General features: G+C 38.0%; 1 protein-coding gene across 1 annotated transcript in view; it reads left to right on the top strand.

Annotated features, from left to right (window-relative positions):
- Positions 1–3343: 3343 nt before the first annotated feature.
- CCNB3 (cyclin B3) overlaps positions 3344–26350 on the top strand; it is a 49383-nt gene continuing 26376 nt past the window's right edge. Inside the window, exons 1-4 of the mRNA XM_077145341.1 lie at positions 3344–3404; positions 16177–16309; positions 19263–19349; positions 24790–24917. Coding sequence (XP_077001456.1) covers positions 16214–16309; positions 19263–19349; positions 24790–24917 — 311 coding nt within the window. The 5' untranslated portion in view covers positions 3344–3404; positions 16177–16213. The remainder of the gene's footprint in view (positions 3405–16176; positions 16310–19262; positions 19350–24789; positions 24918–26350) is intronic.

Genomic DNA, 26350 nt, shown 5'->3' with positions numbered 1-26350 from the left:
TAAATGTGTGTGTGTGTATTTATTTATTTATAAAACAGCCTCTCAAAATCCAAAAACAATAATCACCACTCCGGACTTAATGTATCTGCTATATACAATCTAGGTCCCTGTTTTCTAAGAAGAATTTTCTAAAGATGACCATACCATTGTTGTTCTTTTGTTTCTGGCTTATTTTGTCTCACCAAATGTCCCACATGTTCATTCACATCGTTGCATGCCTCACAACTTTGTTCCTTTTTTTTGTTTTTTACATGGGCAGGCACCGGGAAATGAACCTGGGTCATCTGGCATGGCAGGTGAGCATTCTTGCCTGCTGAGCCACCGTGGCCTGCCCAACTTTGTTCCTTTTTGTAGCAGCACAACCTTTGTTCATAAGTATACACATCATGTGCCTAATCTACTTCTCAGTCAGCTCATCCTTCAGCCACCTGCATTCATCAGTCATCATGTATAAAGCCCAAAGTGCACAGTCCATCAACATTCTCAATCTTAGATAATTTTATTGTTCCCAAGAGAAAGAAAACCAATAAACACACCCTTGCCAAATAGGAAATCTAAACCTCCTCTTAACTTTTGTCCCTCCCCCATTATTTACCTCTGCTGTTGCAACAGTATTGCTGATGTTTTCCTTTTGAACATAGCCCATAGCATGTAATAGCAGTTTCAGGGGGATCTTTTGATGATTAAAGAAAAAATTGGAGCGCCTGTGTCTGGCTTATCTCTGTGGAATAAGAAGTAAAGAAAGAAAATGTTTATATATTCTGCAAGCACAAGAACATATATTCCACAAGACATCACAAAAGCTCATATGTCTCCCAGCCCAGAAGGGAACAGCTGTGATCCAGGCCTGGAAAATATCTTACCGAATCCTCAAATGACAGAGAACTGCTTATGGATGATCAGAGCCTTCTCCCATGACACCCCAATTCGTCATCTCAGAGACTGACTTGGAGCAGACATGGGCAGTATTTGGATGGGAAACCAATAAAGACAATGCATGGAAAGAATCAAAGCAGACATGACAGTCATAGGCTACAGTGTATCCACTGCCTCTTAATCTTAAACTACCAAGGTTCTCAAATTGGTAGAGGTGGTAACAGATCAGGGCAGCAGGATGTTCAAAGAATCAAAAGGAGGAATATGCTGCTTTAGTGTATGAGCAGTATGTATTTAGTTAGCCTTTAAGAGCCAAACATGTTCCATTCCCCTATCCCATATTATCAAAAGCCACTTCCAACAGGAAAAAGCTAGAATGGGCACAGCACAAATACCCCTAGAGAGTGAGAGAAAGATCAAAAGTGGTGGAGTTATATAGAGAAGGTCGGGTTTAACAAATGAGTATGTTTGCTGAATCATTATACTGATATTTCTTTTAGTCTCCAGTACCTTAGAGCAGCTAGAAATAAAAACCTATAATTGTGGAATTGTAACCCATACCACTCTGAAATATGTTCTACAAGTAATTGTTGTGATGCACTTTGAAATCTATCGGTTTTATGTATATATGTTATTATTTATTTATTTTTTTGCATGGACAGGCACTGGGAATCGAACCTGGGTCTCTGGCATGGCAGGTGAGAATTCTGTCACTCAGCCACCATTGCACTGCCCTTATAAATGTTATTTAAAGAGAAGGAAGAGTATAACAGAGAAGATAGGATTTAACAAATGAGTATAACTGCTGTATAATTATATTGATATTTCTGTTGGTCTCCAGCATCTTAGAGCAGCTAGAAGAAAAAACAAAAAATTGTGAAAGTGTAACCCACACCAAGCTTTAAAATCTGTTCTATAACTACATGTTAAAATGTACTTGGAAATTTATTGCTTTTTTGTATATATATTATATTTCACAATAAAAAAGTGAAAAAATACAGTAAAGTACTCTAAAACAGTTTTCTAAAATAAAGAGCCAAACATAGAGATGTTGAACACAAAAACCTTCATCATAATTGTTTTCTTTTTCTAACCAGAATCTTCCATTTTCTAACCTTGTTTATTCCTCCCAAACAAGTTCTGTTCCACACTAATTTCTGAATAACAGTAGAAATTAAGACTTCAAATATGCTTTCAGTTGATATTTGGCCTGAAAAAGCCATTAAGATAATAAAATGGGACTTGTGTTTGCAATGCAACTATTATGAATAATGAGAAAAGAAAATTTGAACAAACTGCTAAGTATTTATGACTGTGTTGTGCATATCTGTCTGTCCTTTATGAGGGACTGAAAAAGCGGAGGGAGAAAATAAAAAACTTTTAGAGGCAATATATATTTTCATTTTTAAAAATATTTCAGGGGCACCTGTTAAAGGAAAGTGGATTCTTTGAACATGTTTGGGATTCCCTTTAGGTAGGGGCTCAATTAGGCAGCTAAGGTCTGCTCTACTGCCTGTTTTAGAAAATTACTTACAGCTATTTTTGAAGTGTGGGCTTGGCTTGGCAGTGGCCATTTCCTGGTCAGGCTCCTCTCATAACTGTGAACTCCCTCTCATCTCTTAGAATATTTGCTTATTGTTTGTATAAATTATTTGACATTTATTAGATCTGACCTTTTAAAGTTAATTAACTTATCCTATTCCTGGTGCACCTACAGGTAAGCCTGAAGGGCAGGTTCCGTCTCTCATTGTATCCACCATGCTCCTGGACACAGAGTTGGGCTCAATAAACAAATGATTATTTCAGAATTTCAGGCAGGAAACATAATACAGAAGCCATGGAGTCATTGGTTCTGTAATAATGACAAAAAGAAAAAGAAAACAAAACTTTATTTAGCTATGTATAGGGAGGTCTTCCTGGAGCAATAATTCCCACAATTTAGCGTGTATCAGAATCACCTGGAGGGCTTATTAAACGTGCCCTGTCCCCGATTTAAAAACTCTGCAGTGGTGTAACCTGAAAATTTGCCTGGTACTGTGTTTACGTGCATTATCTCATTTAAATCTCACGCAATTTTGAGCCGGATTTTTATAAATGAGCCGCTGAAGAGCAGAGACAAGATTAGGCACTAGCCTCTTCCATTCCATCTTCTTGGAGGCAGGGGGTGCGAAAGTCGAGAGCTAATTTCCTCCCATCTCTTCTTTCTGCCAGAGTCAGAGATCCAGAAGAAAAATTCCCCGAGAAAAAGAAAAGTCTAACGGGTACCTGTTCTTCTGGCCCCATCTAGTGGTTTCACATCTGGCCAAAGTGCGAATCCATTATCTCCCCCTGCTGGTGAGAATGGTAGCCTCCAGGTCCGTTATTCCGAGGCGGCTCTTCAGAGACCGTTATTTCGCGGCGGTTAGTCCGCTCTTCTTCGGCCCGCAATCTGCCCGCCCCACCCCCCACCCCCCCGTTTTCAACCGATGGAGAACTCCTCGTGAAGGCATAGCTTTTGTTCCAATCCATCACTGGCTGGCTTGCTAAAGGTACAATTGTTTTTCTGGCTGTGAAAAGAGCTTTTTGCCTTTTTATATTCCTGTGTGAGTGCTGGACATGTGGGAGGAAAATCGCTGAGGGAACTAGATTGTTAATCGGAATTTGCTTTCCCCTGCCAAACTGACAAATGTCTCCGAAACATCTGACCGAATGACCTTTTCAAAGTAATTATGGTATTAATTGATGAAAAAGCCTTTATCCTTCCTTCCAGATAATATCTATTCAGTGAATCAAAGTTTTAAATGTATTACAGAATAAATACCATAAAGGAGAGGAAGGAGAACCGGAAGCATGAAGGCTTTTATGTCTCCTTATTGTACTCATAGAAATCCTCCCCCTACCCCCATCACGTGCCCCCACCCCCAAGGATTCCCCTCATTTTAGGGACATTAAAACAGGATGAAGACTGGTATAGTCTTCAGTTTTGTCAGGTAGTAGCGCTCTGGGGATGTCAGGCTTAGGCCTTCTGTCCCTCTTGCTCTCAATCGGTGTGATGAGTTCATGTGGCCAGTAAGAGGCTGCAGCTGCTTGAAAAGCATGTTCTGTCAGAGCACATTATCATCTCATTAAAAAGCCCATTTTGAAAGTCATTCCTCAAATTAAAAGGGAAATTGGTGATTCCTCCTTGATAGAATCACTCCCCATCCTCAAACTGGGCTTTTATGTTTGTTGTATTCATTGATACATTTCCTTAATATCACCATCATAAAGGTTTGCATAGACTGATGGAAGGCAGTGACTTTGTCCAACTCTGTATCGATGTTAGATAAAAAGAATTATACAGTAGGTGGACTTTTAAAATTAGCTTTTTTTCTCATTCAGCATAATGCTTTCAAAATCCATCCAAATCGAGGAGTGTATCAATAGTGTTTTATTGCTGAGTAATCTTTCATGGTATAGATACTAATGTATGTAGTAAACATTAACATAGAGTAGAGTAGTTCCTCCAACTTTATTCTTCTTTTCCAAAATTGCTTTTGCTATTCTGTTTTCTTTGTCTTTCTGTATAAATTTTAGAATAATTGTGCCTTTATTTCTTTGAGCATTCTTTCTGCCCCTTTCTCTCTTCTCAGACTCTTATAACGGGAATATTGTTATGCTTGATGGTGTCCCACTGGTGTCTTATGCTCTGTTCTCTTTAAAAAATTATAATTAAAATAATCTTTTTGCTCCTCAGCCTGAATCATTTCATTTGACTTGTCTCTGAGATCACTGATTGTTTCTTCTGCCACCTTTAATCTGCTGTTGAAACCCTCTAGGGTTTTTTTTTTCATTTTCGTTATTAAGTTCTTCAACTCCAGTGTTTTTGCTGGTTCCTACTGAGAATCTTAAGATATTTCCATATTGTTCATTCATTGTTTCCCTCATATACTTTAGTTCTTTCTCCATGTTTTCTTTTATCTCCTTAAGTGTGTTGTGGTTCATTTTAAAAGTCTCTGTTAAGACACAGTCTGATCCTCTTCATTAATGGTTTCTGGAATTTTATCTTTTTCCACTGGATAGACCATCATTTCTTGTTTCTTTGTCTTGTAATATTTTGTTGCATACTGTACATTTTAATATTTTAAAATGTTGACTCTTGGATTTGGTCTGTATCCAACTAGAGATGTGATGGAGATTTTCTTGAATGCCAGGAGCCAATCAAAACAAACCAACCAAAGCAAAAAGTACCTTTCACTGTCTTTGCAAATTGGCTATGCTTTGGCTGGTAGTCTCCTTCAGAACTTAACCCTTCTATTAAGAAGATCAACTGGAGGCAAATGTGAAGTGCCGGGTTCTCTATTTTTTATGTAATCCTCTGTGTAGCCTCAAAATCTGTTTCTTTTCATGGGCTTGTGCTTGCTAGAGGTATTAGGAATCCCCTTTTTTACAATGTACAGGAATTCAAGTGAATGCCTCCTCTACTCTCTTTGAAATAGACTTTCACGCCCTCCTGGGTGCTCTCTTGAGGGACTTAATGCAGGTAGTCCTTTGCCCTAGGCCACTTCAACTTAATTGCTTCTCACAGTGTCCCAGCTGTGGCTTCTCTGCCCTCAGTACACACTCTGAGAGTGTGAACCCGAGACCAGTTCTCCAGCTCAGTCTCTTAGACTTCGACCTGAAACATTGGCACTGGCATCCATGCGCCCCAGTATGTGCGCAGGGGCCACTTTTTAACTTCTGGCACAGAGCTGGGGACCCACAATGGGAGTGCGTGCCTTTGCCTGAGGGAGGGTAGAGCAATGGTTACCCTCAGAGCTGGCCCCCAGTGATCTGAAGTAGTTGATCAAAAGCAGGGATCAGAGCACACACCTCTAGAGTATGGAGAACCAAGATCTTTATGTCCCACCCCTGCACCAGTAAGAAGCACCAGGAGTCTGAGCTCTAGTTCCCACTACTGAACATTACAAAGCTGGGGGATGCGGGGTGGTAGCTGCTGTAGGCAGGGTAAAACTCACCAGTATTTATCGCAATTTACCAACCTCTTATTCCAGCTCCTCCCTGGATGCTGCACTATGTTCCACTAGACTCCAGAGTCTCAAGATTGCAGATTCAGATAGTTCCTGCTGGTTCAATAGTTGTTTTGGTGAAGGAACCAATTCCTAGAGCTTCCTTCTCTACCATCTTCCCATAATCCTCTCCTAGGAGTGTTTTTGTAGATTCTTTTATCTACATAAACCATCATGTCATCGCCTGAATTTTTTTTCTAGTTATTCTATGAGTTATTGAGATAGGGCTATTGAAGTTTCCAAATGTAATTGTGGATTTGTCTATTTCTCCTTTCAGTTCTTTCAGTTTTTGCTTTCATAAATTTTGCAGCTCTTTCCTAATACGTACACACTTAGGATTGCTTTTTTCTTGGTATATTGACCCTTTAATCGTTACGTAATACTCCTCTCTGTCCTTGGTAATTTAATTTGCTCTGAAGTTTACTTCCTCTGATAATAATATAGTGACACTTATTTTTTTAAAAGTTAATTTGTGAATGGTATGTTGTTTTCCATCTTTTTACATTAAACCTACTTATATTGTTATGTTCAAAGTGAGTTTCTTGTTGACAGATATAGGTGGGTCATGGTTTTATACACTCTGTGAATTTCTGACTTTTATTTCTTCTATTAGGCCATTTACATCTAATGTGTTTATTTATATGTTAGCACTTAAGTCTGTCATTTTTTTCTTCTGATTATTCCCTCTGCTTTTCATTTCTCTGTTTTTTTTTCTCCAGTCTTCCTGTCAATTACTTGCATATTCATTTTTACTCGTCTATAGCATTTTCGAGTGTATCTGTTTTAGTGGTTGCTCTGGATATTACATTATATATACATAATTTATCACAGTCTACTGGTGAAATTTTACCAGTTTACTGAGAAGGGTAGATTCCTTTTCTTCCTTTACATTTTTACCCTCCTCCACTTACATATTACTATTTTTAAATATTTCCTCTACATAGTTTTAGAACCACATCAGACAGTATTATGAATTTTGCTTTAACTGTCAAACATAATTAAGAAAACTCAGGATCAGAAGGAAAGTCTATTGTATTTACCCATGTTTTTGCTTTTTCCATTGTTCTTTCTTTCTTCCCTATATTCCAAGATTCCCTCTATTACTAATTTCTTTCCTATTTTAAGAACTTCTTTTTTTTTTTTGGTATGCTGTATGGCAGGATCACATTTCATTATTTTTCCATGTGAGTATCCCATTATTGCAGCACCATTTGTTGAATTTTTGTTTGTTTGTGGGGTTTTTTTGTGTGTTTTGGGGGAAGTTCTATATTCTGAAGAATATTTTCACTGGATATAAAATTCTGAGTTGATACCTCTTTTCTTTTAGAACTTGGAAATTGTTGGTCCCCCTGCTTCTGACCTTCATGGTTTCTGATGAGAAACTGTCAAAACTTTTCACACCTATTAGAAAGGTGGCTTTCAAGGCTTTTCATTGTCATTAGTTTTCAGAAGTTTGGCTATGATGTGTCTTCACATAAATTTCTTCGTGTTTATCTTATTCTGGGTTTGCTTACCTTCTTGAATCTATAGGTTTCTGTCTCTTGCCAAATTTGGGAAATTTCCAGCCATCTTTCTTGGAATAAGTATTTTTGTAGGAAAGATTACTAGAAGTAACTTTCTCGGTAAAAGGGTTCAAACATTTAAAATTTAATAGGTAATTTCAAGTAACCCTCCCAAAACATATGGCAGTTCTTACTCCCAGCTACAGTGCATTAAAGTGCCTGTTTAGCACTGAATTATATAGGTGGCTGTGGTTAAAAAGGGGAAATTTTGTGTCATATATTTTGCTAGAATAAAAATTAAAAGATAAAATAGAGGACTGTACAACAAAGTGAATCCTTTTGTACCAAGCTTCTCTGTGTCTCACATTCCTCATCTGCCAAATGGGGATAACATCACTTCATAGGATTATTGTATCAGAACAGTGTCAGACAAATAGTGAGCAATTAATAAATTTGAGCTATTAGTAATACTAATCACTGGAGCTAGAACCCAATAGATATGGTCCTTGCCATCAAGGATATTGCATTCTTGAGTGAGGAGATAGGTTAAATAATTATAAATAGTGATAATTACTCTAAAAGAAAATTAAGGGAATCACTGAAGTAGGAGACTGTCATGATAATTTTCTTAAAATTAGAATTGCTTTGTTGTGTCATATTTGTATTAGAGAAGGGCTAGATCAAAAAGTGGGGAGACCAGGTTGGAGGCTCTTGATGTGGTCCAAATAAGACACAATGGTGGCAGTGGAGGTGGAGACAAGTGGATGGATTTAAGATATATTTTTGAAGTAAAATCAACAGGACTTGCTGAAAAGTTGGATATGGTGGGGGTGGGGTGGATATAAGGTAATGAAAAAGAGGAGTCTAGGACAATACCCATGTTTCTGCTTGAAATAGTTTTGATGTGGTACCCATTTCTGAGATGGGGAATTTGGGGGAAGGATCAGGTTTGGGGAGGAGATGATAATTAAGAGTTCTATTGTGAACATGTTGAGTTTGAGATGTCTGTTATACACCCAAATAAAGATGTGGAGTCGTCAGTTTCTTTATGAGTCTGGAGTTCAGGGCCAGTTTTTTAAAAAACATTTTTATTGTGAAATATAACATATATATACAAAAAAGCAATACATTTCAAAGTATACTGTAGCAAGTAGTTATAGAACAGAGTTCAGAGTTTGATATGGGTTACAGTCCACAATTTTACGTTTTCCCTTTTATCTGCTCCAAGACTCTGGAGACTAAAAAGAAATATCGATATAATGATTCAGCAGTCATACTCACTTATTAAATTCTATCTTCTCTGTTATTACTCCTCCTTTGATCTTTCTCCCAATCTTTAGGGATATTTGGGTTATGCTCGTTCTAACTTTTTCATGTTGGAAGGGGCTGTCAATAATATGGGATAGGGGAATGGAATGGTTGATGTTCTTGGAGAGGCTGGCCCCTTTGGGTTTCAGGACTCATCTGGCCTAGGAACCCATTTAGAGGTTGTAGGTTTCTGAAAAGTAATCATAGTACATGGGACTTTTGTAGACTCTCATATAGAGCCCTAGTTGTTCTTTAGGGTTGGCAGGAATAGTTGTTTGGGGTTTGGCAAACCATAGTAAATAGCAGTATCTCACTGAAGCTTGTGTAAGCGTAACCTCCAGAATAGTCTCCGGACAGTATTTGAACTCTCTCAGCTACTGACACCTTATTTTGTTACAATTCTTTTCTCCCTTTTGGTTAGGAAGGTATTGTCAATCCCATGGTGCCAGTGCCAGGCTCATCCTTTGGATTCATATCTCACGTTGCCAGGGAGACTTTCACCCCTGGATGTCATGTCCCATGTAGTGGGGAGGGTAATGATTTTACTTGCAGAGTTGGATTTAGAGAGGGAGAGGCCACATCTGAGCAACAAAAGAGGTCCTCTGGAAGTAACTCGTAGGCATAACTATAGGTAGGCTTAGCTTCTATAAGAGCAAGCCTTGAGATCAGTGGCTTTGTCTATTGACTTGGGAGTCCCTAATATTTGAGACAGTATCAGGGGTTTCGCTGGTAGTAAAGTTTAATAGTTCCATAGTTTTCCCCTATCCCTCAAGGGACTTTGCCAATACTTTTTAATTATCTGCTTGATATACTCTGATATATATATCTGGGCATTATATTACACTATTCAGAATTACAAGCCCGCATTCCCATTCTGGGCTCCATGTGTTTGGGTTGTTTAAATGATCTATCCAGACAGGTTTAATTAGATTATGTGCTACAGAAAATTTATGTTTTGGAGAAAATAAACTTCTCTTCCTTTGGTCCCACTGGGTAGGTGAACTTCTAAAATACAATGTCTTCCTTATCCTTGTATTCTGATTTACTTTAGTCTTGATCTGATCGGCTTTGATCTTATCTCTAATTGAAGGCTGATTTCTTTTTCAATTTCTTTAACAGTTGTTGTATGAGGCAATGCTGACTTTCAGACCTGCAGGACTCCTACTCTGAGTCTTAGGTGTCACACAAGTATCTAAAATTCCAGATTTTAGTCTCAAAATCCAGAAAGAACAATTACAGCTCCAAACTAGATGTGAGTGTCATAAGAGCTTACAATATAGGCTCCAATTTTCTTATAAGTATTTTCTAAAAGAGACCATACAACATTTGGTTTTTTGTTTCTGGCTTATTTTGCATCACACAATGTCCCCCAGGTTCATTTATCTCGTTGCATGCCTCATGACTTCATTCCTTTCTGTAGCCACATAATATTCAATCATATGCACACACCAGTTTGCCATTCTACTTCTCAGTCAGTGTATCCTTCAGCTACTTCCATCCATAGGGCATCATGTATAATGTCCAAAGTCAACAATCCATGTCTCACATTATCCTCACTTAGTTGTACAGTCATCAACACTCTCAATTTTAGACAATTTTCATTGTTCCCAAGAGAAAAATAACCAATAAACATAGCCCCACCAAATAGAAAATCCAAACCTCCCCTTAACTCTTGTCCTCCCCCTCCTCCAATTATTTACCCTGGGTATTGCTGTGGTACTGTTGATGTCTTCCTGTTAAACATAGGCCATAGCATGCAATAGTAGTTTCCCTTTATACCCCAATATTATTTACTCTTTGTACAAGATTCATACTTTTGAAGTAGTTCATGCAAGAACTTATTCATATTTGTAATGTTAATCGGTGGGACGCATAATCCCTTTCAATCATGTTCACCTTCAATATGGCAATATTACTTATAGACCCACTAATGAACTGCCTTCAATTCTATCCATTCATTTATATTTAAATTCAACTTCATTAGCTAACCGTTCACCCATATCGAGCTTCCATGTATCTCTACGTCACCTATAGTCTATATTATAAGCCTCTGAGTTTACCATTATCAAGGTCATAAAGGTGAAATCATACAGTATTTATAATTTTGTGTCTGGCTTATTTCACTTGGCATTATGTCCTCAAGTTTCATCCATCTTGTCATGTGATTCAGGGCCTCATTACGCATGATATTCCATCATATGTATATACCAGATTTTGTTTATCCACTCTTCTATTGATGGGCACTTGGATTGTTTCCATCTTTTGCCAATTGTGAATAAAGCTGCTATGAACATCAGTGTGCAAATGTCTGTTTGTGTCACTGCCTTTCAGCTCTTCTGGGTATATACTGAGTAGTGGTATTCCCAGGTCGTAGTGCAACTTGATATTTAGTTTTCTAAGGAACCGGCAAGGCCAGCTTTGAAATGATATTTAAACTGTTGTGGATTTAGATGAGATAACCTAGAGAGATTGAAAAGAGAAGAGGGCCTAGAACCAGGTAGATATTTTACCTTTAATGCAGAGGCCACAAGATATTAAAAAGAGAATGGGCTACTAATCAAAGTAGGGATTAATTCAGTGGTAGAGTGCCCGCTGTATATGTGGGTGGTCCTAGGTTTTATCCTTGGCATCTCTATTTTCTCTTTGCCTCCTCAAAGGATGGAGCATGGTTATGAATTCAAGTCTCTTGTCAATTCTTCATATATATTTTTTCTAGTGTCTGGAATAAAACAGGTGCTGTGTAAATATTTAAGTGAACGAATGGACGCATGAATGAAATCAGTGAGAATATCTGGGTTGTAGTACCTGCTTTACCACATTGTAGCTCTGAGACATTGGACGTTAAGAAGCTACGTTTTTGTCAATTGTACAATGGCAGTAATTAAAGTACCTATCATATTGGGCAGGATTTAAAAGGATAAAAAATGTACAGCAATTAGCACAAAGCTAATGCTGGATTAATATTAGCTAATATTAGCACTCTGCACTTCGGGTTTGCATCGTAAAATAGAGATAATCTCTGCCCTGCTTCCCACACAGGGCCAGCATTTGTCTCTATAACGGATTATTAATTTTAATGTGTTAATTGATCTGAACCTACACTTCACAGCTATCTCTCTGATCCTTAGGAGGGTTATTTAAATGAAAACATTTCTTTAAAGGGACCCGGTGCTCGAAATCACGCCCCAATGCGAAGTCCACTCGCGCAAAATTCGATTTTAAAATGCTCCTCTGTACTCCTCCTCACTAGGTCAGCACAAGTGGCAGCTGTGCACGCTGATTGGCCTCCCGCTGGCCAATCACCACTGCTCTTCCTTCTGGAGCTGTAGTTTTCAAATCCACTACTGGGTCCTTTTGAGGGAGCGCAGGCTGGGTTGAGACAGATCACTCCGAGTCGTCACGAACGGCGCTCCATTCATTTCTGGGGCCTCTCCTGGTCTCGGGGGGTGCATCCTGGTCTTTCCTGCTCTGTCCTCAGTCTTAGTGGGAGGTAGGTGCCTTTGGGCTTCTACTGTCTGGCTCTGTCGCTCGCAGGTTGGTGCTGGGACTCCACGTGAGCCCCCTGTTATATACTGTCTTCTCTTGCCAGGATGTGCAGCGTCCCTGCGACAAACCCTTCGTCTCATTCTCCTGTCATTCAGCAATGAGTGAGCCTTGTAGGAGATTGGGCGGGGAGCGTGTTTTGGGGAGTGAGATTAGAATGAAACTGTGTTCAAGCCTTTAGATAGAGCGACCAGAACACATACCTGAGTGGGAGTATATTTATAAAAGTCTGTTCACCAGTGCAAAGGACTACAGGACCGATTTCATCTACAAGTGTTGAAGAAGCAGACGTGTTTAAGTCAGGGAATGCTACTTGAAGGATATCATTTGAATACAGGTTGGAGGGAGGATGGAAACATTTGTCCTCTCCCCCTTTTTATCCCTTTTATCTTCACTGGCTTTTTTCTATCCCCAACCCTGCCCCCAAACTACTTTCAGCTCGGGCTTTGTTACTGCCTTTGCTATGGTGATAAGAAATGTCAGCGGTTGGAGGAATCTGGAATGGTGCTTCTTAAACTTTAACGTAATACAAATCACCTGGAGATGCTGGTAACTTGTAGATTCCAATTTGATATGTCTAGCTTGGGGACTGGGATTTTGAATTGCTGACAAGCTCCCAGGTGATGGCAATGTTGCTGGTCTAAGGACCGCACTTTGAATAGTGGAGATGCTCTGGTGCCATTGCTTCATTTTATCAGGTGAGGAAACTGAGGCCCAGAGAGTGAAGAGGATTTTCCCAGTGTTACCTAGACAGCTAGGAGCAGGGCTTGAACTAGACCCTAGGCCTCCTTTCAGTCCAGTGCTGCCTTCACTGCCACCATGCTGTTTTTCTTCCTTGGTAGAAGCTGAGAGTGTTGGGCAGAGGGTTTTATGAAAGGATGCGTTTGGTAGTGTCAAACTCCTCCACCCCAGAGGCAGGAAAGTTAGTTTACCTAAGTCAATGTGTAGCCCCTAAAGTAAGTGCTTAATGTTCAGAATAATACAGGTGGTATACGGTAATCATCTGAGTAACCTTATTTTCTCTTACTTTGGGGTTTGGCTAACCTGTAATGTCATCAGCTGAGAGTTTTCTTGCCTATTGAAGCCAGGTTTTTTCTTTTTTTGGACAGTAAAGGTTTCAGAGCATGAGTCTTTGATCATCCACTAAAAGTTGTATGAGATGTGAATAATAATAGGGGAGTAAGTAGTTTTCACACAAGGCAGTTAAAGGTTGGTGCACCTAATTTAGCTTTCTTGCTGATTGGCAGGGTTTTGAGGAATGAGATGGAAAGTAGGGTTGGATTTGTGGGGGGGGGGGGCGGTTCATACAAATTTACATTTGAACCACACAACTCCTCTGCAAGTAATAGCGTTATAGTTGATTTGCAGAGGAAGAAAGTGAGGCTCAGAAATGTTAAATTGGCTGGTTTAGAAGGCCAGTTGCTCAGACTTCAAAGCCCATGCTTGTTCTACCTCCTCACACTACTGTTTTCTCTTTGGTCCTTGGACTGCTTAGTAATCTTTCTGAGACTGATTGTAAAGACTTCATGGTATTTTATAGAAAGAGTCATGGGAAGAGCTGAGCGACCTGTGCTGCTTAATAGCTTGTGATGCTGGGTGGTAAGTCACTTAACTCATCTGGAACTCTAAAATGGGGAGAATTGTACCTGCTCTATCTACTCTCACAGTTTTGTTGTGAGGATCAACTAAATTAATAAATGTGAAGACACATGCCTATACTTGCTTTTCCTCACTTACAAAAATATTAAACTTCTCCATCCACAGCAAAACCGAAATCAGCCTTTCTCCTTTATTGAACTTTCCTTCAAGCTGCAGTCTTCTCTGCTTCCCTTTCTTATCAACATCCAGAGCCTAGAAGAAAGAAACTTCAGTTTCTGTCTAATCCCTCCTCAGCCTATTCTTTATAATCCATACTCCAGACAACTGCAAAGTCTCTGAACTTTTTATGTTCTTCATGTTTGTGTTTCTGCCTGGGCTCAGGCTGTTTTTACCTGGAACGTCCCTAGTCTATTTGGGGACCTCTTTGTCAATGTGTAAGTCAAATGTTACCTCCATGTGAATTGTTCCTTGACTCCTTATTCCTCATAAGATTACCAATTTCCCGAAATGTTTCTGTAGTACCTTTTCTCTACCTTTCTTGAAGCATTTGTCACATTTTTATATTAATGTTACGGCTTATTAATGTTAGGGCTGTGCAGGTGAATACTTTTAGGAGATCTATGATTTATTTGTTTGTATCTCCATTGCCTGAAGTACTTGATACATAGTGATAAACTTGTTGCATTGCCTTTAGATTCTGTCTTTGGGGAGCCTTTTATCTGTCAAGTGCAATTGAACTTTGAAATTGAATGTGGGTAGGGTGGGAAGGGCCATTGTATCTGAACGGAAAGGATCTCTGTGTATTAAAAAATGATTCCTTGAGCTGAGACTCAGCATCGAGGGATTGAGAAAACCCCTAGAATGAGCTGAGACTCAGCATCAAGGGATTGAGAAAACCTTCTTGACCAAAAAGGGGAAGAGTGAAATGCGACAAAATAAAGTGTCAATGGCTGAGAGATTCCAAACAGAGTTGAGAGGTTATCCTGGAGGTTATTCTTACGCATTAAATAGATATCACCTTGTTAGTCAAGATGTAATGGAGAGGCTGGAGGGAACTGCCTGAAAATGTAGAGCTGTGTTCCAGTAACCATGTTTCTTGAAGATTGATTGTTTAATAATATAGCTTTCGCAATGTGACTGTGTGATTGTGAAAACCTTGTGTCTGATGCTCCTTTTATCTACCTTATCAACAGACAAGTAAAATATTTGGAATAAGGATGAATAATAGGGGGAAAAATGTTAAAATAAATTTAGATTGAGATGCTGGTGATCGGTGAGGGGAAGGGGTGGGGGTATGGTATGGATGAATGTTTTTCTGATTTCTTTTTATTTCTTTTTCTCAATAGATGCAAATGTTCCAAGAAATGATCATGATGATGAATATGCAACTATGTGATTATATTGTGAATTACTGATTATATGTGTAGAATGGAATGATCAAAAGTTAAGAATGTTTGCATTTGGTATTTAAAAAAAATTTTTTTAATTAATAAAAAATGTGAAAAAAAAATTCCTCCTATTAGCATATTTGTTGTACAGCATGTAAATGCATCCGAACTGTTGTGAGGACTCACAAACTAAAAGAACCTTATAAAGAGAACAGAATGGGGAGAATGTAGGGCTCTCCCAAGTCTGTAATGACTGTTAAGCTCTTATGTGAGGTGATTTTCAATAAATTAGTTCCTTTTTCTGTTATCTCATCCTTTGATTTTTTTCCTACCAGGTGCCTGGAACTGAATTAGTTTCTTCTAATTGAATACAGCTTTTGAAAACTGTCTAGTCTGTAAGTGTATATAAGTGTATGTGCAGTATATTCTCTTGTCTTCTCTGTAGAGTCATTATTGCTATGATCAGGAACCCATGCCTTTTAAAGAACACTAACTCTCCTGGCTGGCCTTTGTACTATATGAAACCAGTACTATCTTAGCTGTTATGTTCTTGATTGTTTTCAATGCAAAACTCTCATGTAATTTTGTTCTCAGTGTTCCTAGGGCTAAATTAGGAATTATGTCACAGTCACAGTGCCTATAGAGGATGACAGGCTCTTTGCAGGGTTTTTTATATAGAGTATCTAATTTAATTTGAACAGCACCCTGTGGAAAGAGGTATAATTATTTTTTCTATAGATGAGGTAACGGAAGCTCAGCAAGTTTAAGTCACTTAGAACCAACATTTGAACCCAGATCTCTTTGACCCCAAAGTCAATTTTCTCCTAGTGATAGTATAGAGAGATTAGGTTTTCTCAAGGGTTTGCAGAGAATTCTGTTATTTATTTATTTATTTTGTAAAAGATGTTTTAAAGAGTCCCTTTCTGATTACAGTTGTGTCTCAGATAAGACGCTGCTGAATCAGTAGGAGATGCCACTGCCACCACTACCCCGAAGCTCCAAACCTGAAATGAAGAAATCACAGTCCAGCAAAATTGTACTTAGTGGTCATGACCAATCTGAAAAGGTGAGCAGCAACTGTCACTCTCAATGATGTCTTGGTTAGTCTCTTCCTGTGCTAGCTCAGTCTCTATTCTCACCCCTAAAATCTTTGTGTGTGGTTTAATCTGACAAAGTGGGAAGGGGTTGGCAGTCACAGGAGTTGGAGAATACCAGCATATTAGAATTTGGAGAGAAAGTGTGAACTCATTTTCTTCATAAGTACACAACTAAACTGTAGGACACCATCTACAATCCTTAAAACCAGACAAAACTCAGCTCAGCTCTCATTAATAATCCAATGCACTTCTCTGAGAAGGTCAAAGCATCTTGCCAGGAGGCTGCTTGGTATATCCTGGGGAGAGTATGGAAACTAGATCAGCATATATGTTATTATGCTTTTTAAAGCGATTACATTAAAAGAATGGATATGTTTTGACTCTGCTGTTTTGACCTTGTGGATGGTTGACCTGAGATGTTCTATGTTCATCATCATCATACATATTTTAATCAGAATTATAATAGCACTGATGAATTTTCATCAAGAGAGTATTTGCTGGTGCATCATTAGGCCAATTTGATTTCCTTGATTGGTTTTCTCTCAGCACATTTCCTAATCATTTTCATTTTTGTTTTATTAAAATGATTTTTATGGAGGGGTCAAATGTTTTTTCCCATGTAAATTTGGCAAGAAAGATTTGATATATTGTTCAGGTTTGTTCCATATCAAATTTTCTGGTTAGAGTTCTGCTATTGTAAATTTTCTTTCATGGCAGTTATTTTTTTTTTATTAAAAAAAATTAACTCACACAACATTTAGAAATCATTCCATTCTACATATGCAATCAGTGTCATGGCAGTTATTTTTACCGTATCCAATGTCCTTGGGACACATTTTGCACATCTAAACTTTAAGTGCAGTTTCAGCTGCCAATTTTATTTTGAGCTGAATATTTCTACCAGTGATATTAACTAGAATTTGAATAATAGACCAACAATTTTTTGTCTGATTTGTGAGAAAAATGTATTTTTTGCTAAGTATTTCCACAAGAATTATTTACTATGAATTGATAAATTCACTGAAAAACACAAGTAATTCCCCTCAGTTTTTCCAAGATTACTGTGCTGGATTGATCTATTGTATTATGAATCCGATTCTCTAAATTTCTGATCCCTTTATGTACCATGCACTAAGTATTCAAGATATAGATAGATAACAGAGCAAATGCATTGTTCCCAGTGTTCTGCTTCACAATTCTCTAATATCAGTAGGGGATGGTGTATTAGTTTGCTAATGCTGCTGGAAAGCAATATACCAGAAATGGAACAGCTTTTAAAAAGGGAATTTAATAAGTTACAAGTTTACAGTTCTAAGGCCATGAAAATGTCCAAATTAAGGCACCAATATAAGAGGTTACCTTCATTCAAGAAAGGCTGATGCCATCTGGAACACCTCTGTCAGCTAGGAAAGCCCGTGGCTGGCATCTGCTGCTCCCTTGCTCCTAGGCATCATTGCTTTCAGCCTCTGTTTCTGTGGTTTCCTCTCTTAGCATCTGTGGGCTTTCATTTAGCTCCTCCAGGATACAACTCTGGGTTCTGGCTTGCTTAGCATCTTATGGGAAGGCACATGGCGATGTCTGCTGGGTTCTGCCCATGTCTAGGCATCTGCTCTTTCTGTCAGCATTCCAAGCATCTCCAACATATCTGTGTCTCTGTCAGCTCTGAAGCAACTGTTCTCCAAGCATCTGCATCTCCAAGTGTCTCTGTCGGCTCTGAACTCTCTCCAAAATGTTTCCCTTTTAAAGGGCTCCAGTAGACTAATCAAGACACACCTTGAATGGGTAGAGTCACATCTCCATCGAACCAAAAGGCCACACCCACAATAGGGCACATCACAGCTTCAGGAAGATAATCTAATCAAAAGGCTTTCCATCCTACAATATTGAATTGATTGAAGGACATGGCTTTTCTGGGGTGCACAATACTTTCAAGTTAGCACAGAGGGTTTGTTCTCATTTCTTAAGGGAAATTTGAGATTTAGGAGACCTTTGCCAAATAAAAGCCATTAGGGGTTTGATACAATGTGGTTTGCCCTAGCCTGTAAATCCATAGAGATGCTCTTACTCATTTGGGAATGGGGTAAGTCATGCATATATATATATACAATGCCTAGAAATAAGGCCTCCTCTGTTCCAAAATATTCTCCCTTCTCTCCTTTATATGCCCTAACAATAGAGATTAATCTGGGTTACCAAACTCCTTTTTTAAAATACAAAATTCTCCTTTGAGGTTTATAATAATATCAGAACATATGCTGTTTAAATACTATTCCTGAAAATAAATAAATAAGTACTATTTTTGTCCTTTATAGTTTATATAGAGTTTTCACATCTATTCCTTTATTTGATCTTCAAAGACCTATAAGGTAGGTTTTCATTCCAAATTTACTGATAAGAAAATTGTGGTCCAGAGACTCAGTGATTGTACAGGGTCAACCGCCAGTAAAGAGCTGATCTAGAGCTAATATCTAGGTATGTGTACTATTGTCCTTTGGGAATGTCTTAAATCAGATACTTAGCATAAGAGACACTTAAATATTTGTTAAATTACTGAACCAATTTACCATATTAAAGGAATGACTAAAAGTGGCAGGAGTAGGGTGATCTTGGATAAGATAACCATAAGTATGAGAGAAGTAAAAGGGAGAATTGCAGAGTCTAAAATGGCTTCACAAAGTTGTTTTGCTCATTCTGAGGGTTAACAGTGAAGGTCATCTCACAGCTTTGTGCCCTCCTTCAGGGACTCTATAAGCACCTCTGAGTGAAGAAATTTCCTTTTGTTGTAGTTTATTGGGGTTTACTATATGATACCCCAGTTTCTTGAGATTCTGGAGTTTTCCTTGAATGACCTGAAATGACCCAAGACCCCTGAAGAGATTATTCACAATTGGATATACTAATTTACCTTTTTCACTTTCTTAGAGGGAGGAGAATTACCAAGCAAAGATATCTTCATCTCCACCCCAGGGAGCACTCAAAAAGAGATCAGCTTTTGAAGATCTCACCAATGTGAGTATGCTAGTCTAGTACTCTGCTGTGGTTTTGCATAAGTAACTTTCCAGTTTATCAGACCCTGACTTTCTCTGAAATTTTGAGAGCAGATTTTATTTAGAATTAATTACCCAATTTCAGAATCTTCAGGTGCTCCTCTACTGACACATGGGTCAATTTGGTGGAGTTCTCTGGAAGCAGCAGCAGACAGAGTTATCATCAGAAATGAAACTGCAGGTAGCTATGAGAACGATACCATGTTGCATTTAGACAGAATCCAGGGGTGGCTCAGCTGGCTGCCTAGACTTCATTATTTTATTTTATTTTGTTTTAATTTTTATTAATAAACCAATCAACATACAATATGAACATTCTTTTTTTATCACATAGTTGTATATTCATCATCATGATCATTTCTTAGAACATTTGTATCAATTCAGAAAAAGAAAACAGAAAAAAATTCATACATACCATATCCCTTACCCCTCCCTTTCATTGATCACTAGCATTTCAAATTATTAAATTTATTTTAACAGTTGTTCCCCCTATTATTTATTTATTTTTAATCCATATATTTTACTCATCTGTCCATAAAGTAGATAAAAGAAACATCAGACACAAGGCTTTCACAATCACACAGTCGCATTGCGAAAGCTATATCATTATACAACCTTCTTCAAGAAACATGACTACTGGACCACAGCTCTACATTTTCAGGCAATTCCCTCCAGCCTCTCTGTTATGCCTTAACTAAAAAGGTGATATCTATTTAATGCATAAGAATAACCTCCAGGATAACCTCTCGACTGTTTGGAATCTCTCAGCCCATTGACACTTTATTTTGTCTCATTTGTCTCTTCCCACTTTTGGTCAAGAAGATTTTCTCAGTCCCTTGGTGCTGAGTCCTAGCTCATTCTAGGATTTCTGTCCCATGTTGCCAGGAAGGTCCATACCCCTGGGAGTCATGTCCCACGTAGACAGGGGGAGGGCAGTGAGTTTGATTGTCGTCTTGACTGAGAGAGAGATGGCTGCCTAGACTTTAGAGGTAAGTACTTTTGGTGAGATTATTGTGGTCTAGGGAAGTATTTCTCAATTCAAGCATTGTGGGCTTTTTAGCCAGGGCAAGTTTTCTTATTGTGTGGGACTGACGTCAACTAGTATTTCTGGTTCCCAGCATTCAATTCCAGCAGCATCCCAGTTACAGTGGCATTCAAAAATGTCCCACTGAGGTTTGGGACCACTGATAACTACAGTTCCATGATCTGGTCTTCAACTATGAATATCTAGAACCTCAATTTTCACCAAGAATTTTTAAATTTACATCTAAGTCACCTCCCCTCTGGTACTGTTAAGGTACCAGTAAAAATCAGAATTAATAATGAGAAGGTTGCCAATTGAATATGGAATTAGGTCAAATGTAATTATGGGTCTTAGAAAATAATAATAAACACTTATACTTACTGAGAGCTCACAATGTGGCTAGAATTATTTTAAGTACTTTTACATGTATCAACACTCTTAATCCTCATATAACCTTATGAGGTAGATACTATGTTTATCTCTACAGATGAGGAATTTACCTCATGTTGGTTTTGAAGTCCTATTTCATCTAGATTAGAGAAGCCTGGTGAACTATTTCTGCTCTTCACAATAGCATGTAGTTCTATGGCTACCAGAATTCTTGTATCTAGTATATAACATTTACTCCCTTGGCACATTTCCCTTCTTTGACTCCCTGCTCCAAGCTGTGTGACCACCCTTCTGTTATCATAGTACCTACTCCATGCAAATTACAACGTGTATGGTTAGGTTATAGCTTTCTGAATCATTTAAAAAATAGATTTACTAGAGATTGGTTGAAAGAGACGCCTCCACACACACCTTTAAGGTTAAAGTCCCTTTATGACTTATTTAACCAAGGATCTAGAAACTCAGCTGAAATAAGGTAGTCATACAGATCAGTAATAGATGCAGCCCATTTTAGCATAACTTCGTTTAGTCCTTAAAGTCCCTGATGTAAGCATAGTGACACTGTACAAGGTAAGATTTCACAGCATATGAAAAGCTTATTTCTTACCATGTATCAGTACGTTTTTCAAGAGGTTTATATGACCATTCAGAAAGAACAAACACAAAGGAGCTATTCTATTAATAAGATATACATGCAGATACCCAGGACCTGCCTGATTCTCTAACCAAATTCAACATGTTAGGTCATAGCGTTTTCCAGGATAGGGGAAACAATGTATCCTGACCAATACCTCTTCCTCTAGCTTTCCATCAGCTCAGAAATTCCATTTCCTTCTTGTATTCCAATTTTGAAGATTCACTTTGGTCACCTTGAATGGTCTTTGATGCTTTCCAGAAAAAGTTCCATCAATACAGTATACCTAAGCCATTCTTAGGTTTGGGCATTTCTGAGATGTGTGTGCTCATCTATTTGAGGCTGAGGGATTCTTCTCTCTGAAGTTTGGGGATTCTTTATATGATGATTTGTTTCTTCTAGTCAGTATTAATAGTCTCCATGTCTCCATATCTATCTCCTCCTCAACACTCACCATAGTGAGGTCCTGGCCTGCCAAAAGGAGTTTATTTTAATTAGTTCATCTACTGTGGGTTTTTTTTTTCAGTCCCCTGCTTTATCATTCCAACATGGGGAAGTCCTAAGCCAGTAGACAAGGAGATAGGGCCTATATCCATGTTTACCTAAATGGTTTTAATGTCAGTAGGATTATCATCTCTAGTCTCTTATTTCTTGGTGAAACAATTATGGGGAATTGACAGTTAAAGGTCCCCCTCAATCTTAGATATGAAAATTACCAGTGCTTGGAATCTTTACAAATGGCAAGCAGAGTGTTTCACCTTGGGGGTTAGGGTCTCCACCTTTCTCCCACCAAGAATACACTTATTTTGAATCTCAGTTGCACATATAGACAGTGTGTAAAACTTTAGGTAAAGTTAAAATGAAGACCATGCCAAGCTACTTGAAGAGCAGAGGTAGATGACTTGTGGTCCTCAGACCAACTAACATAGAATTTCCTATTGAGTTGTCATTGCCTGTTATGGTATGATATGAAGGCATGCTTTTTTTCATTTTATTTGTAAATAACTTAAAATTTACAAACAGTTGCAAGGATAAAAGGAGTACTAAGAGCCTCCATGTGCCCTTTACCTAAATTCACCTAGTGTTAATATTTTAATCCCATTTGCTGTATCATTTGCTTATACAAATCACGGCCCTTTACTGCTAAATAATTCACTGTGAATTTACTAAGAATATGAAAGTATCTTATTATCCACAGTACATTTATAAACTTTGTAAATTTATATTGATGCAACATTTTTATGTAATCTATCATCTATATTTCAATTTTGACAGTTGAGCTTATGATGTCCTTTATAGCATTTCCCCCCCTCCAGTAAAGGATTCAGTCAAGGATCAGATATTACATTTAGTTACCTTTGCCTTTTTAACCTCTTTTAATCTGGAATATTTTTCTTAGCTTTTTTTTATGACATCATCATTGTTGAAGAATACAGTCCATCATACCCCCTTCCTTTTAATAGAATTTCCTCATTTTGTGTTTATTTGATGTCTTCTCATGATTATATTGATGTTATACGTTGTCTGCAAAACTGCATAGGTAATATTCTGTTCTTCCCAGGATCACATATCTGGAGGCACAGATGACCATCTTTCCCTCCAGGGAGATGTTAATTTTGATCACCCAGTCAAGATGTGCCTGGTTTCTCCACTATATAATTACATTTTTTTCTTTTGCAAGTAATAAGCAGTCTGTGGGACACACTCTAAAAGTCTGAAAATAGCCTGTTCCTTATCAAAATGTCACTTAAATTTAGCATCCATTGATAATGTTTTTGCCTGGACAAACCTTTATGATGTTTTTCCCAACTCTGGCACTCGCTGAACATTCATCAGTTTGCCCTTGGCATTCTATTATGAATACAAGCCTTCCCTTCTCCCCCATTTCTTTATTATTGATATGGACTCATGAATTCCATTTTTCAGTGATTTATTATTTATTATTATAATTAATTGTTTTTAATGCTCAAATCATCCCAAATTTGGCCAGTAGGCACCCCTTCAATCTGATTACTGTGTCATTGTGCCATACTCTCATAATTTTTTTGAACATTTTTTTGTTAGCACAACAGGATGCTCCACGGTCATCTTGTACCTATTCTGTCCCTGCCCTGGAGTAAGCTATTTCTCCAAAGAGTTCTGGTTCCTTTTAGCAGAAAATGGTAGTAGAGACCAAGATCTGGATGTTACATATGCTCATTGCCATTAGGGTGTCTTTGCTTTTTTGTCCTTTCAGCAGACAGAGCTGGGAATATCTGCATGTATGCACACACATGCACATATATGTGTACTTAAATATGCATATATACATACATATGCCTATTTAAGAAATCATGAGTTTGCTCATCTCCAATTCTAATACACAGGGCTCTTTCTTTTATTCCCTAATTCATATTTGTATGTTCCTTTCTCCACAGTGAGTACCCTGGTTCCCAAGGACAGCAACACATTTACTCAATACTGTAATACATCTAAAATAGTTTCAAAGTTAGTTTGCCCGCATTACTACAGTAAAAACCCTGCTAGAAAGAGATCAAGATTTGTTTGCAACATTCCCCCTCCTCCTGCTCCCCCACTCCACACTGACTGAGAATGTGTAGTTTCAAATTATGTAGTCAAATACAGTGTTTATAAGTTACTGAATTAGTTCTTTTTCCCTTCCTTTCCCCTCCTTTTTCCCTTTTCCTGTAGTATGATTATTGTATTTATTTGGAATGAGAATTAGTTCATTTGTTTCATTTTAAGGCTATAACCTTTAAATGTATTCTTACTAATATTATTCACAGCCCCAAGATCTCTCTTATTCTTTAATAGAATTAGTCATGACTAGAACTTGTGGTGGAACTCACCGGAACTCACGTTAAATAAATACTGCAATTTACTGTTATTCAATGAGATGGGATAAATGTATCACAGGTAGTGTTGTTGTGTTAACGATTTACCCTGAAAAGTTAATTGAGCTTGACATACCAAGACAGCAAAGCTAGTTATATTGCTTCCCCGCTGCCCCTTCAACATCTTTTGCGGTCAAAGTGAAATGTGATGTTAATAAAGCATCTTTTCAGTTATTTGCCAGCAATTATGCCTGACATGGAGGTGAGAACTGCATCCTAGTCCCCATGGGAGCACTTAGAGTTGCTATTTAGCCTGTACTGGTTGTTTGCTTTTAGCTTCCGTTGTGATTGGCTGGCATCAGTGCCATACCAGTTGTGAGATGTTTTAATTATCACAACTAGGGATACCCAAACAAACTCCCAGGATGGGGGTGTGGGTCAGGATGTTCTGTAAGAGCTACCTTTTGAATAACTTGTGCATCTCTTTATTTCCCCACCTTTTCCTCCTCCTTTATTATAGGCTTTTCAAAGTCAGCTTGTCCAGCCCAAGAAGGAGGCCCACAAAGAGGTTAAAGATGTTTCCAAGAAGATAAACAAAAATATAGCTGCTCTTGAGCTGGCTAAAAACAATGAGGTGAATATAAAAAGGTAAGAGGGGATTCAGGTGGCATTGTTTTAGATGGTAAAAGGAAAAGTGTGACATTCTTTTGACCTCCTCTTGTCCCCATTGAGAGCATGTTTAATGAGCTGTATTAGTGATTATTACTTTAACCCTCGGTGCTCAGCTGGGTCCAATTATGGTTGCTGAAGAATTACAGGCTTCTTCTCTCTCCCTCTCTTTTCCACAGTGTGTATACTTATTGGAAGATCTGTTGTCATTAGGGAATGTGGTAAAAGACCTTGTGCTCATCTCTTCTCTCTTTTGGTAATTCAGTCCCTGTTTGACTAGGCTGTGCTTGGGGATGTGAGGGTAGCATAACATTTTAGGGGATTCTCAGCAGTGGCTGGTCATTGGCCAGTCTGCCTATCATCTTTGAAGCTTTAGGAGAGGTTTGTCTCTTGTTATTGAAGAGAAAATATTTTCTCCCTAGGCTAAAACCATTTTTCTTCCAGCTGTTACAGGCAACTATTCACAGATTCTGCAAGTAGATAGGAGCATTTCCATCTAGCATTGGGAACAGAATTTAGCTATAGGGAAGCTTTCATTGGAAGAAAAATTAGAAAATGGAGTAAGACCTTTCTATATCCTTTCCTCTTTGCAATTGAAATGAGTTCTCCAGGGATGGGCCATTCTAACTTTTAATAGATTAGATAACCATACCAAGACTGGGCATGGATTCTGTATTTCTATCATTATGCTAGTACTACACTGTCTTTATTACTGTAGCTTTGTGGTAAGTTTTGAAGTCAGAGCCCCTTACAATTCCATATAAATTTTAGAATCAGCTTGTTAATTTCTATGAATAAGCCCGCTTGTATTCTTACAGTAATTGCCTTGAATCTGTAGATGAATTTAGAAAGTATTGCCTTCATATCTTAACAATATGAAGTATTCCAGTCCATGTACATGGGTTATCTTTCCATTTATCTAGGTTTTTTCTAAGCATTGTTTTGTATTTTTCAGAGTATAATTTTCACTCCTTTTGTTAAATTTATTCCTGAGCATTATTCTTTCTGAAATTATTATAAATGGAATTGTTTTTTATTTTCATTTTCAGATTGTTCACTGCAAGTCTCTAGAAATACAATAGATTTTTGTATATTAATCTTATATCCTGCAACCTTGCTAAACATGTTTATTAGTTCTATTGTTTTTGTGTGGGTTCCTTAGAATTTTCTATATATATAAGCACATGCCATCTGCAAATATAATTTTGCTGCTTCCTTCCTGATATAGATGATTTTATTTAATTTTCTTGCCTAATTACCTTGGATAGAATCTCCAGTACAGTGTTGAATAGAAGTAGCAAGAGTGGCCATCCTTGTATTGTTCCTGATCTTAGAGGAAAAGCATCTAGTCTTTTACCATTCACTATTATGTTAATGTTGGGTTTTTTGTAGACACCCTGTATAAGATTGAG

Source organism: Tamandua tetradactyla, chromosome X (genome assembly GCF_023851605.1).
Source record: "Tamandua tetradactyla isolate mTamTet1 chromosome X, mTamTet1.pri, whole genome shotgun sequence".
Taxonomy (NCBI): domain Eukaryota; kingdom Metazoa; phylum Chordata; class Mammalia; order Pilosa; family Myrmecophagidae; genus Tamandua; species Tamandua tetradactyla.
This window is presented reverse-complemented; position numbering and strand designations above follow the sequence as displayed.